General features: G+C 43.3%; 1 protein-coding gene across 3 annotated transcripts in view; it reads right to left on the bottom strand.

Annotated features, from left to right (window-relative positions):
* Positions 1-7,428: 7,428 nt before the first annotated feature.
* otud7b (OTU deubiquitinase 7B) overlaps positions 7,429-13,022 on the bottom strand; it is a 43,994-nt gene continuing 38,400 nt past the window's right edge. For 2 of the 3 annotated variants that reach the window (XM_085423849.1, XM_085423851.1), the window contains exons 10-12: positions 12,787-12,904; positions 10,500-10,578; positions 7,429-9,047 (exon numbers count right to left, since the gene is read on the bottom strand). In XM_085423849.1, the coding sequence (XP_085279975.1) occupies positions 7,578-9,047; positions 10,500-10,578; positions 12,787-12,904 (1,667 nt within the window). In that variant the 3' untranslated portion in view covers positions 7,429-7,577. The remainder of the gene's footprint in view (positions 9,048-10,499; positions 10,579-12,786; positions 12,905-13,022) is intronic. The other variant, XM_085423852.1, reaches the window with a different exon arrangement.

Below are 13,022 nucleotides of genomic sequence, written 5' to 3'. Positions count from 1 at the left end.
GGGGTCATCATGACAAGGGCTACAACAAAAAGGCAGCCAACATCCAAAGAAGAACAAAGGGGTCACTTGCCCCTCCCTTCCTTCCCTCCCCATCTCCAGCTGCCTCCCTCTTCCCGCTCCACCACAACCACCCACACATGCAGGGCCTTGGAGTAGGGGTATGTCACCAGGGTGCAGAGGAGGCTACCCCCCCCCCCCCTCTGTCCCCTTCTGGCTGCCTCTGCCTCAATTTTATCCCACAACTTAGACATTCACATTACTCACACTCTCATTACACATACATATAGGATCTTGGGGGTGGGCACGATACACAGAGTCCAAAGTACCATCAGGGTGTACACCCCACCCCTGGCATCGTTGCCCACCTCTCAATTTTAAATACACATAGACATTGAGGGCTAGCAGGAGGGACCATGCGCTTACCTGCTGCTCTCTGGCAGGTAGCTCCATGCCCTCCTGGGTTTTAAATGCACCCTAAAACACACATGCATCAACACTACAATGAGCGGGTGGAGGGAGGTTTGGAGTCTTCTCTCACCCCCATTCTCTGCGACCTGCTGGAGCAGGGGGGCTAGGAGGAGGAGTTGGCTGTCCGACTGCGGTCTGGAGTGTGGAGCCTTCCTGCTGCTGCGGAGTCGGGGCGGTCTGCCTCCCCCCACCGCAGGGAAAAGGGAAACACCACCTGGGTCTGGGTGCAGTTCCCCCCTCCAGGGGCGGGGGCACCTAGACCCGGTTTGTAGAGTACGCTTGGGGAGTGTGATCGTGTGTACAACGTCTCTTTATGTCTGTCTCCACGTTGGTTGAGTGTGGAGTAAGTGCATATGAGAGCATGAGGGGGGGGAATGGATGTTTGTATCTGTGTGTGCCTGTATATCTGTGTCTATATGTCAGGTTGGGTGTCAGGCGCCACCTCTCTGGGGACATCTCAGGCCCTCCAAGGTTTGGAGGCCTATCTCTCCCTACCACCACTTCCCCTGCCAGTGGCGGACTCCCTCAGACGTCGGTGCGTTGGTGGTTCTTTGTGTCTGGGGATGGGCGTCCAGGTACACACTGGCTCACTCCTTGGCGGCCGCTTATCGGGGCCTGGAGCCTGGGGCTCGCTCGGGCCACTTCGGAAGTGGGGTGCCCCCGGCCTCTCGGCCTGGGGCTCGGTCACTCAGGCGCAGCTGGCTGCCAGCGGAGCTCACGGGCGCGTCACTGCAACCCCCCCTGGCTTCTGCTCCGCGGCTGCTGAGTGAGCCCTCATCTGGGACTCTCCTCAGCTCTTTCCGGGACAGTGGCGCAGCTGCCCCTCTGTTGGTCTTCCTTGGTCTCTTGTGTTCTGGGGGCCTCTGGATGTCTGGAGTTTTGATCTCCTCCACACCTGCTTCACGCCCTGGAGGACGGGGCTGTGGCCCCCCCACACCCTCTAGCAGATTATTACATGAAGGAACCTTTTAAAAAACAAAAAACAAGCGCGTCCATGCTCACAGGTGTACACACGGGTGATCACACCCACAAACTACACCCTTTTTGGCTCCTACCTCAAAGCACACTGTGTTCTGTTGATCTTATGTGCTGCACAATAATGTTTAACATTTAGTATTTACTGTCATATTCCCATATATCATTGTGATGTTGTTTATTCTATTACTCTTGTTCTCTTCTGCTTGCTTTCTTTTTTCTTTCTCAGCAGGTGATCCAGGTGATTGATATATGCATTTTTTTTCTCTGCCCGTTCTGTTGGTTTTTGTCTTTTGCCCTTCTCCCCCGTCCCTCTTCTCAGCTGTTTCTCTTTCCCTCTTTCTTTCTCCCCTTCTTTCCCCCAGTCAAGTCTGTCCCGTATTCAGTAAGTGAAAAAAAAAAAAAAAAAAGAATACCTAAAGAAATTACAAAAAAATCTGCCTAGTTTTGGCCTATATACTGTGTATGTTTACACATGTCAGTGGAGTATGTCCATGAGACACATGTTATAAATGTACCAGTTGTTCTTTAAATATGTGTAATTTTGCAAGAAATAGTTATTTTAAGAAAAGAAGAAAATACATCAGTATTGCAAACTTCTTATTAGGGTTTGTGTTTGTGCACAGTAGTGCCAAAGCTGACCTCTGTGTGTGTTTATTTTCATACAGATGAAAACTGTTTTAAGTTCATATGAAGAAAATTCGACTAGTTTGGCCTTAAATGTTTCCAAGAAAACAATGAATGAATCACATTTGTCAAGTTCTTTGGTCTGGAAACTGTAGCAGAGCCACTGAGCCAACATCTATTTAAAAAAAAAAAAATAGAAATTAATCTCTCTGCTGTTAGAAACCAGAAAAAAGAAGAGAACAATCCTGCTAGTTTACCTTCTTTTTGTTTCCTTTTCTGATCCTGTTGCAGAGTCCTCTTCTCTCTCATCCAAACCTGAGCAAATAAAGCGTCAGTCTCTCTTTCAGACAAACAGAAAACCTATTTAGAGGAAATTCCTTTCCAGCGAGAACAGGGAAAGTCTGAATAGTGTAGAGCGACACTGAGCCCTGCTCAACAGGTGGGGAGAACGTGTCCCTGTGAACTATAATAGAGAGAGGTCTGGATTTTTTACCACATGGGAAACTGTTCAATATTACATAAGGGTCTCCGATTTCTCTGATATATAAAACAGTCCCAGACACAGGACCGTGCATCATCTGAGCTGGAGTTATTCAGCGATGTATAATGCAGCAAGGTTAAGATGAAACACACAAGTATTAACACAATGAAAACTGCTGAGTTTATTCTGTTTCAGTGAAATCTCTTTGTGTTTCTTCTAAACTACTTTAATAAACTCCTGATAAAGTGAGTGGTCTGAAACTGCGTGGGTCTTTTGTACTTGCACTCAGGGGTGGGAGGGATTTGGTGCCCTGCTTTTGGAGGATGTTTTCTGGGAGCTGCCCAGTTATAGGAAAACCGTAAACCCCGACTGTATGAACTTAGGTTAATGACAGAATACAAAAGAAGAAATTTCTGTGATTGCAATCATGATCAATTAAGAGTACAATATGCCAGATTTTAGCTCAATCAGTAAAGTGACGCAATAATGTTAAAAATGCACTTTTTTTTCTGACTAAGACTCAGAAGAAATATTGATTTTAATAATGATTTCTGATCATGCTGATGAAAGCCACGAGCTAAAACAGGGCAGTCTAAGAATAAGTTGTTTTATGTAAGTGTTGCAGAGTTTTGGCTTATTTTTCCTTCTTTATGTACCTTAAGTAGGTTTGTGCCAGAAACTTCTATTGCTTTAAAGGTGTTTGGGACCATCCTTAACGACCCTCTGCCCCTTTGAGTCAGTTGTACAGTTAATGTGGTTCATGAATCTGAGTGGGATGGACGCCTCTTTGGTGAGGTGAGAATGACTTGTTGATGACTGTTCTGTGCTTGGTCCCCCAATTTAGGTTTAAGGTGTATGGACTCAATTCTGCAGTAGCTCTTCAACATTATGGATTCATTTCATAGCACAAACTTTGTGGCTTTACCTTTTACAACTAAAGAATTTGGAGATTTTTTACAAAAGAAACTTTGCTTATGAAAAGCACATGAAAGAGAAAACAAAGCTTTCTTTAATACAATGAGAATTTATTCAAACGGTGCAAAAAAATTAATAATTATAATAATAATAATAACAACCTAACATAAAATCTGATGTTCTTTCTGTCCAGATTGCACTGTCACACAGCCTTAGAGCTCTCCTCTCAAAACTAAAAGGAAAAAAGAAAAATATTTATTCGATAAAAATAAAATAAATAAAATAAAACCAACTAAAATACCAGGACAGCTGAAATTAAGCTCAGATAATGCACAAATTTGGTAGAATGTTTTGCCATTTACATGCAACATTTTCAGTCCCATGCAACTCAAAAGTATTCCATGTTAATGTTTCTGAGGAGGAATCTTCTGCTCTCACAGAAACGACAGTGTCAACGATATAGAAAAATATAATCGGATCGGTTTTGTCACCAAACTAATTCTGAGCCATTTCTCTTCTGGTTTGGAGGAAATGAGCTGGGTCAATATCACCTGGCACAGGAAATGGTTGCTGCAGCAAATAAAACCTCATTTACAAATTAAAGAAGAAGAAAAAAAAAGGGCAATAAAATAAAAGCCAGACTGCTAGACAATTAGCCATGTGAGAAAGAACATCCTAAAATCATTTCAACTAAACATTCCACAAGGAACCCTATTTTAAAAAAAAAAAATCTCACTATAAATATATATTCTCGAATTATTAGGTCAGCATTGAGGAAATTAGTTTGCAATGAGAGAGCCTCGAGTATGAAAAGGCTCGTCTGCGGGGTCACCTTCAACAGCCAAAATGTCTTTATTCCTAACGCCAGTTATACCCCAAATACAGCCTCTTACAATCCCGACCTGTTTTCATGTCCAACAATATACATTCTTACCCTTTAAAAACACTGTAAAACTTTGGGCTTACAAAAATAACTCCGAACATATTTATACATCCTCTCACTGTTTTTTTTTTTTCTTCAATACAAAAAAAGTGTTCGTAGCCTGTAAAGTCTGATGTTTTACATGTTTCTGAGGCATCCATGTCATTGCAAAAAAATTAAATTGAAAAAAGGTTTGTAAGCTAATTATTACTATGGAGGGAAGGAAAGGGTATGCACACATACACATAAAAAAATAATTAAATTTAAAAAAACAAAAAACAAAACAGGCATCAGCACTCAGAGAAACGCTTGCCGGTCGGGTCTCATCTCAATGAAAACAAATCCACTTTCATGAACACATGATGACACACAAACACAGCAAATGCCTTTTGGGGAAAGAGCAAAACGTCAGTGTTTTAATGTTGTTAAAGCTATAAAGCACAGCAAAAAGAAAAAAGCTGAAGAAATTCTGGTCCTTTGACCAGCATTAGAGAAAATACTGTGTTACACAGAGTGAAATTAAGCCTGAAGAAATTAGTCAGAAACATTTGGTTTTTGTGTGTTTGCAGGTTTGCAGGAGAGAAAAGTACAAACCAAGAAAAACGAAAGAAGGGCGCCCTCGTTTGGAAGAGGCAGTGTATTGCAGACTGAATTGTGCTTCTCTAAAGCCCTTTGCAGACACCCTGATCCTTTTCTGTAAAAGGTCACAACAGCAAATCTACGAGGCCAACTGCCAGTTGAGGTTTAGGTATGCTTTCTTTTGAGGCCGGTCACGCGGGAGCCAGCTGTGCTCCAGCTGCAGGTGAGGATTACTGTATTCTTTTAGGTTTAGTAAGTAATGTGGGAATTGTACTAAAATGAAAACATTGACTGACACTAGCTCAGCTCATCAGAGAAAACCAGAAACACAAATTACAGCCACGTCACGACATCTCTGACTGTGTTACTTATTTGATACTTCTTTCTTTACTCAGTCCAGAAGAGACAGACCTCTTTCTCTGAATCTGATGTGGCGGTTCAGACTGCGAATTAAACACAGTCAGACTTCTCGAGCTGACGTAAAGTATTTTGCACATATGGATGTACACAGTGGATCTCTTCATCAGTGTCGCCAGTGTTAGAAAGCAATAACAGCATGATGTCAAGTATCTCACGTCTGAAAAGGACAAGAGTACAACAACCAGAGTTGCTCTGTCAAAGTTAATCACCATAGCTTAATTACAGGGGGAAATAATAAATATTAGAAATTAATTTGTCAACAACTAAAACAGTCTTAAAGAAAAAAAGAAGAAGAAAAAAATCAAACTGAACCACTTCATCAGACTCATGAAATAATTTGCTGAGTTTTGGGTACAGAATTTGTGAAAACTGCAGGCAAGCAGTGGATACTTGAAGTCGGCCTCTTGGTTTGCAAATGCTGAAAAAAGGCAACTGGGACACTGAGCGAGATGGTGACACCATCTTCTGCGTCCTGCAACAAAAAATCGTCTGACCCGTGGTCTCCGACTTCCCAGAACCAGAGGTGGCAGTGTCTGCACCAACTAAAAACCAGTAAAGCTCTGAGTTCACAGACATCAGGAAAAGTGCTCAAATTTGTGCAAAAACAACCAACTTTGACAGACCGAATGCAAAAATAAAAAACAAAAACAAAAAAAAACTTCAGCAGAACCTCTAAATTTGCAGTAAATAGCCAAACCAATAAGCAGCTAATTAATCAGAACACCTTATTAATTAAAATTTCAGGGGAGACCACATAAAACATGTTTTACATTTCTAAACCTTCAGAGAGAACAGAGGGAAAATATTATAAAATTAATATTTTAAAAAAAACAACAAAAAAACCCCCCAGAATTTGTTAATACCATGTCAGTTTCTCACATCCAGGCGAGTGTTTGTGTCAGTTTGCGTCATGGAGAGAGAAATCGCCACTGATTAACGCAACATGTTTGGTAACAAAGCCATAAATTTTCTCCTAAAAAAATCCCAAAATGTGCTTACTAATGTTCAACTAAATTAAGTTATTGACTGTTGTCTCCAAAAATCTGCTGTTCTGAACGTTAAGTTTCATCTCACATTTCACATATTATTGCATCTCGAGGCCACACAAACATCAACCATTGTAACAGGAAACAGGAAGACCCGAGTACAAAAAGAAAAACATTCCAACAAACAGAAGAAATACTCTGGACCGGGACAGTACCTTACCATCGTACTATGTTTCTATCTTGTCTTTGATCTATGATGCCCGGTCAATCATGTGACCCGGTCAATAGCTCTTAATATTAAAGAGAAAAAAAAAAAGGGGGGGGGGCTGACATCTTCATAATCCAATTTACAGCATTGGACAAAAATGCAGATTTTTTTTAAGTGATAGTTACTTTGCCCGAATGAGTGCAGTGCAGAGCAGTCGTCTTAAACGCGTTCTGTAACATTAGCACCGCAGCAGCCTACAGAACGCTTATCATGAGCATCACACGACAGTTTCAGTGTGCATTTTATGCGACAAAAGAGGAAAAAAAGCAACTCGACGAGGATTAATTGTGCTGTTTCCCAAGGTACAAGCATCTAATGATAATAGTGTTAATATCTGTATCTGTAACACTGAAATCACCTTATAACCAGACGTGACTTCAAACATCCCTTAATGAACCAATCCAATCATCACAGAATAGAAATGGAGCAGAGACACTCACGCCTTTTCCGTTTGTGCTTGCATCTCTGTTTATGTTGTAGTGTAAGTATTACTTAGTGTGGATGTGTGTTCTGTACATGTATTGATGAGTGTCATGTATGATGCCTGCCATATACATTCGCTCCACTAGGAGGAGATAGTAGCAAGGCGTTCCAACTCCAAGACTTGAGGAGAGTTTGCAGTTCTCTCTCTCACGCGCGCACACACACGCGCACACACACAGACACACACACTCGTACACAACGCCTGCATAAGAGCCACAGCAAAATGTAACAGAAGTGCAGTTTACTCTACGGTCTAACGTGACCCTGGCAGTCAAAGACCACCTTGTGTATCCTGTAGTTATGTAGCCTCACTTGGTACTTTCAACAGGTAATGACACGGCTAAGAATAAAAGATGAGGGAGGTGGTTGCCCTGTCCCTCGTCCATCCACAGGCTGATCCGCTCCAGTCGTGAAAAAGGCCACTCGTCAAATTCAAGCCACAACGGGGTCTGCTCAGAACCTGTGGATGGCCGGTTCTGTCTCCCTCTTCTTCAGCTCTTCCCGGTAACAGTAGGAGCAGTAGTTGCCCGTCTCGGGGTGTCCGTAGTAGTTGCAGTTGGGTGTCCGACAGCGGCTGGACTGCAGGCCGGCCAATCCGCTAGCACTGCCCAACGAGTAGTGTCTGACAGGGGGCTGCCCGTTCCGACAGTCTAGATTGGAGCTCATGTCCTGGAAGCCGTTGGTGTAGTTCCCAGTGGTGAGTTCAGCCCCGGGGTAGTCCGGTGGGTCGAATTCGGGGGGATATGAGGGTGCGAGGCGGGAAGGACTGAGGGAGGAGGGGCCTTGCGAGTTATTGTACTGGGGATGGGAGGGAGGCTGTGCAGTGGGGCCGTGCCGGGGGAGGGTTGCATACGAGGGGAGGCCAGGGTAAGAGATTGCCGAGGAGCCACCAGCTAGCTGGCGTCGATTATCAACGTAGCTATGCATGTGAAGATGCTGGGTCAGGGGGGCTGCAGGAAGAGGCTGGTCAATGAAGGAGGGCCTGGGGATGGGCACAACAGCCGAGTACATAGAGGGACTCAAAGGAGACAGCTTAAGCGTGTTGAAGGAAGGCGACGAGTTCTCCGATAGCTCCTCTTTGGGCTCGTAAGGCCGGTAACTTAGCTCTGAACAACCAACCACCTCCTTCTTGGGGGGTTGGAGGCTGTTAGCGATGCTTTTCCTCTCTGCCTCGCGGCGCTGTTGTTCCTGCTCAGCCCGGAAGCGCTCCTCTGCATCGGCGAGGTAACGCTGGATCATCTCCTCCTGGAAGGGCTGCCTGTTGCTGGTGGTGAGGAGGCTGGCAAAGATGAACTTCCTCTCCCCCTGCATGGCGGCCCGCAGGATGCCGAGGCTGACCTTCACATCGGCGCTGTACTTGTAGGGCTCGCTCTCAGTGCTGCTCCCACCACTGCTGCTCATGCTGCTCCCGGCTCCATTGAGACGCTCGCTGCCCGAGGAGGGAGAGCCTTTCCCAGAATCCTCAGAGGCGTTGGCAGAAGGCGAGCTATCCTTGCTGCCCTTCCTCCCTCTAAATGAGCCTTTCTTCTTCTCCCCACCCTCTTGCTTGGCACCTCCAGCTCCAACATTTTTTCCTGGCATCAGCCCACCCACGTTTTTCTTAAACTTGCTGCCCAGGCTCTTTCCAAAACTGCCAAGCTTATTGGCCACAGAGTCTGCCCTCTTCTTGTCTTTATCCTTGTCCTTCTCCTTCTTGGTTTTGTCCTTCCCTGCTGATCCACTGCTGGATGAACTAGATGAAGAGGAGGAGCTGTTCTTGGCCAAAGATCCCCCTCCATTGACTGTTGATCCTGTGGTTGTGTCTCCGTTGCCATTGGAGCTGCTGCTGACAGACTCCTTGTCCGATTCTCCGGAGTCAGGAGGCGACCGGGCATCTTCTCCAGCTGATGCCGTAGGAGACTCCGGCTGGGCCAGCGGGGCTTGCTGCAACAAACAAAGCAGAACAAGTTCTAGTGAAAAAAATTGCAGACAAGTAGGAGAAAATTATACAACTATATAACCAAGGTCCACCACATTTATGGCAGAAGAAAGGTATGGTCTCTTGTGTTCTGGGGGCCTCTGGATGTCTGGAGTTTTGATCTCCTCCATACCTGCTTCACGCCCTGGAGGACGGGGCTGTGGCCCCCCCCACACCCTCTAGCAGATTATTACATGAAGGAACCTTTTAAAAAACAAAAAACAAGCGCGTCCATGCTCACAGGTGTACACACGGGTGATCACACCCACAAACTACACCCTTTTTGGCTCCTACCTCAAAGCACACTGTGTTCTGTTGATCTTATGTGCTGCACAATAATGTTTAACATTTAGTATTTACTGTCATATTCCCATATATCATTGTGATGTTGTTTATTCTATTACTCTTGTTCTCTTCTGCTTGCTTTCTTTTTTCTTTCTCAGCAGGTGATCCAGGTGATTGATATATGCATTTTTTTTTCTCTGCCCGTTCTGTTGGTTTTTGTCTTTTGCCCTTCTCCCCCGTCCCTCTTCTCAGCTGTTTCTCTTTCCCTCTTTCTTTCTCCCCTTCTTTCCCCCAGTCAAGTCTGTCCCGTATTCAGTAAGTGAAAATAAAATAAACAATAAAAGGTGAATCAAATGGACCATTACGGCAAGGCTGGGATGGTCAGTTTGGTAAAGTAAATCCGTTGGGCATCTTTCTTTGCCTTTAGACAACAATTCTGATGGCAAAAGAGCCAAACGGGACAGGCCAAAAAAAAAAAAAAAAAAAAAAGAAGAAAGGTATGAAGAAAGTGAAAAAAGTGATTCAAGAAGCTCTTTTTTGCTCCCAAATGCTGAAAAAAAAAAAAAAACATGTCCAGATGTCATTTAACTTCTACAAACACGACCTGCAGTGATGCAGTGACCGAAATCAGATAAATGCACCATTTTTCAGAAACTAAGCCATCACGTGGCTATCCTGTGGAAACAGAAAAACTCCCTCTAACAACACAGGGCTTCATGTAAGCTGCCATTCCTTGTAGCATAACCATGAAACTGCTATGAACTTGCTCGTCCGAGCTTCCTGACGTTACCACATGGGACACAAGAGGAGCTTTGTGATAGTGTTTACATGGCGTGACTTTTTGACCTGAACGGGCCACTGTTGTTTGTTTTCACATATACAGCAGTCAGAGGGAGAGCTGGCCCAAAGGAAAAGGAAAGAAATTCTGCTCTTGTTTGTAATAATTGAAGGAATTAACATTCATCACCAACCCCTGAAGCATTTATCTGATTACATCAGGATTTAGTTCCTTTTCTAATAACCCAAAACCAGATTTGTCTGGCAAAGTATTAAAGAAGTCTTCAATTCTGAGCCATCTTCCTCAGCTAACTTGTCAGCCATTTCACAAGAAGTGCTGGATTAAAAATCCTTACCTCGCATGGCAGGGGCAGCCAGGTGACCGTCATGTAGCTGTGCAACATCTGGAGCTTGGCCTCCAAAGAAAGAGCCACACTGGGTCGAAGGGGGAAGGAAAGGGAGAGAGAGAGAAAAACAAGGTAAAGTTCAGTGAGAGGGAACTTTCTGCCAGGGCTTCCTGTGCTAATGGAAAAGTAATTACTGTTGTTGTTTGGGTAGCCGATCACGTTATTTTTATAATGTAACAGCGTTTTTGTCATTACACAGACAACAGTCATGAGCTGGATTCTAAAGCATCATAATAACGGGCAGAAAAATAGATACAAAACAAGCTGCAAAGGGAAGTCAACAACAAAAACACAGCGGTGAAGAGAGATTTAGGTCTTACAGTGAGAACAAGATGTGAAAGCATAAAAACAGAACATAAGTTGTTTCATGTGATAAATGGCAGTCAGTTGCCTTCTTAGAGTGAACCTACATCTACAGCTATATCTATCAAATAAGGAGGTTGGCATACGTATAAGTAATCCCTGGTGAGCCTAAAGTTCAGGCTGCTGTAAATGTTCAATTTCTGATGGGGTTTTTTTTTTTCATTTTTGGTTCTGAATGATGTCATTAAGCAACAATGTCTCTAATATGGTCACCTCGGATACGCAGCATTGTCGTTAAGCATAAGAAAGCTGGGCAATACTTTTAATTGCTCATAAATAAACAGTAACAAGTAAATTTTGCCATTTAATGTAACATTCACTGTATTTTTTTTCTTTTGTTGTAAATTTGCCCTGTGTAATGTTGAGGAGATGCTGATTAATTGCACCATTATTCGAATAAGTAAAGGAAATACTTATTTCTTGTCTTATTTCTTCTATTTTATTCTTTACTTGTGTGTGAATCTGCATACTCCATTTTTCACTTTCCTGCTGGAACACATGAATTTCCTTAATGAGGATAATAAAGGATATTTCTATTATTTCCATTTCTATTATATAACAGCATAACAACAGACTGAGGACAGCTAAACACTGCAGTGCATCTATAAATATAATTGTGGTTGGCTTTTAAAAAACTGAAATTTATATTACTATTACTTGTTTTACAAATATTAAAAAGACAGGTGTCTTTTTCCCCCATGTTTTACAATCGTAAACAAGCAAATAGCTTCAAGTACGTGACATATACAACCGTGTGTGCATGTCATCAAAATCTGCCTCGAAGACTCGCCTCCATCTCACCCTGCCCCTAGCATCCTCCTCTGTCACGCCAACAGTCTGCATGTCCTCCGTCACTGTATCCATGAATCTTATCTGAGGTGTTCTTTTCTCCTCCTACCAGGCAGCTCCATGTACATCATCTGTCTAATATATCCACTGTCCCTCCTCTGCACATGTCCAAACAATCTCAGCCTTGCCTCGCTCGACCTGAGCCGTCCCTCTGATGCACTGACTTCTAATCCTGTCATTCCTGTTCACTCCAAGTAAAAATCTTAACATCCTTGGCTCGGCTCTGCCTCCTCTTTTTTTTCTTTTTCTTTTTAGTGCCACCATGACCAAACCACCCATCATAGCAGGTCTTATTACCATCTTGTAAACCTGCCCTTTCACTCAGATAAGCCATCTTTCTCACTGCCTATCAACTCACAATTAATGATGGGTATTATAAAGTGTGACCAAAAGTCACTTTAAAATAAGCTCCTGTACAAAATAAGGAATTAATCCAAACAGTGACTCATAGAAAGCTGCTCTGTCAGAGTCCCCGAGTACAAAGACTGAGCTGGAAATAATGAGAATACGTGCTCTTTAAAGGTAAAGTTAAAATAAAGTAAGTAAAGACTCACATGGATCTAAATGGTGGAGTAAATGGCAAAATCACTAAAAGCATCTCATTGTCGTATACTCTTGTTGTGCTATGGCCTTTTAAGTCAATGACCTTTTCAAACAATGTTAACAGCCACTCACATAACATCATCTCAGCCCGCCGTTTCATCTGAATAAGACCTCTGGTGTCACTCACTGACGTAAATAGGGTGGAAGTTTTTTGGTTTTTTTTGCAGAGCGGCTATTTTAGTGCTCGTTCCTCTGGTTCATTCATAGAGAAGCGTCTGAGCTAATCTAACTGTCACTAATCTGGAGTCAGCAGTCAATCCCTACACACTGAGACTCGTGTTAAAGAGACAGCTGTCAATAAGGGCAAGCACGCACAAGTGAGCATGTGCCACTCTAGTTGTTAACCGTGTCCTTTGTAAGTGACAAACCAAACAGAACAGACAACCAAAGCTGGATTTAAAAAAGTAAAATCTTTTTGTACCTTGCTAGCATCACGTTGTCTGTGTCATCTTTCCCCCACTCCCAGTCCTTCCCTGGATCCACAGCAAAGTGCAGTGGCAGCATTTTGTGCTCTGAGTCAGTGAGAGGGATCACAACTGCTGGTGGAAACAAGAATAAACATCAGAAAACAATAAAAAAATACACCTACATAAGTGAGGACTGTGGGCAAACAGCATCTTTCATCTCCTATTTAATATTTAGCAGTTGGCTTTGGAT

The sequence above is a fragment of the Rhamphochromis longiceps genome, linkage group LG11, assembly GCF_057381845.1.
Source record: "Rhamphochromis longiceps isolate RC_006_pf linkage group LG11, R_longiceps_female_GT1.1, whole genome shotgun sequence".
Classification (NCBI taxonomy): Eukaryota; Metazoa; Chordata; class Actinopteri; order Cichliformes; family Cichlidae; genus Rhamphochromis; species Rhamphochromis longiceps.
The sequence above is the reverse complement of the archived record's forward strand: the minus strand, read 5'-3'. Positions and strand labels throughout refer to the sequence as shown.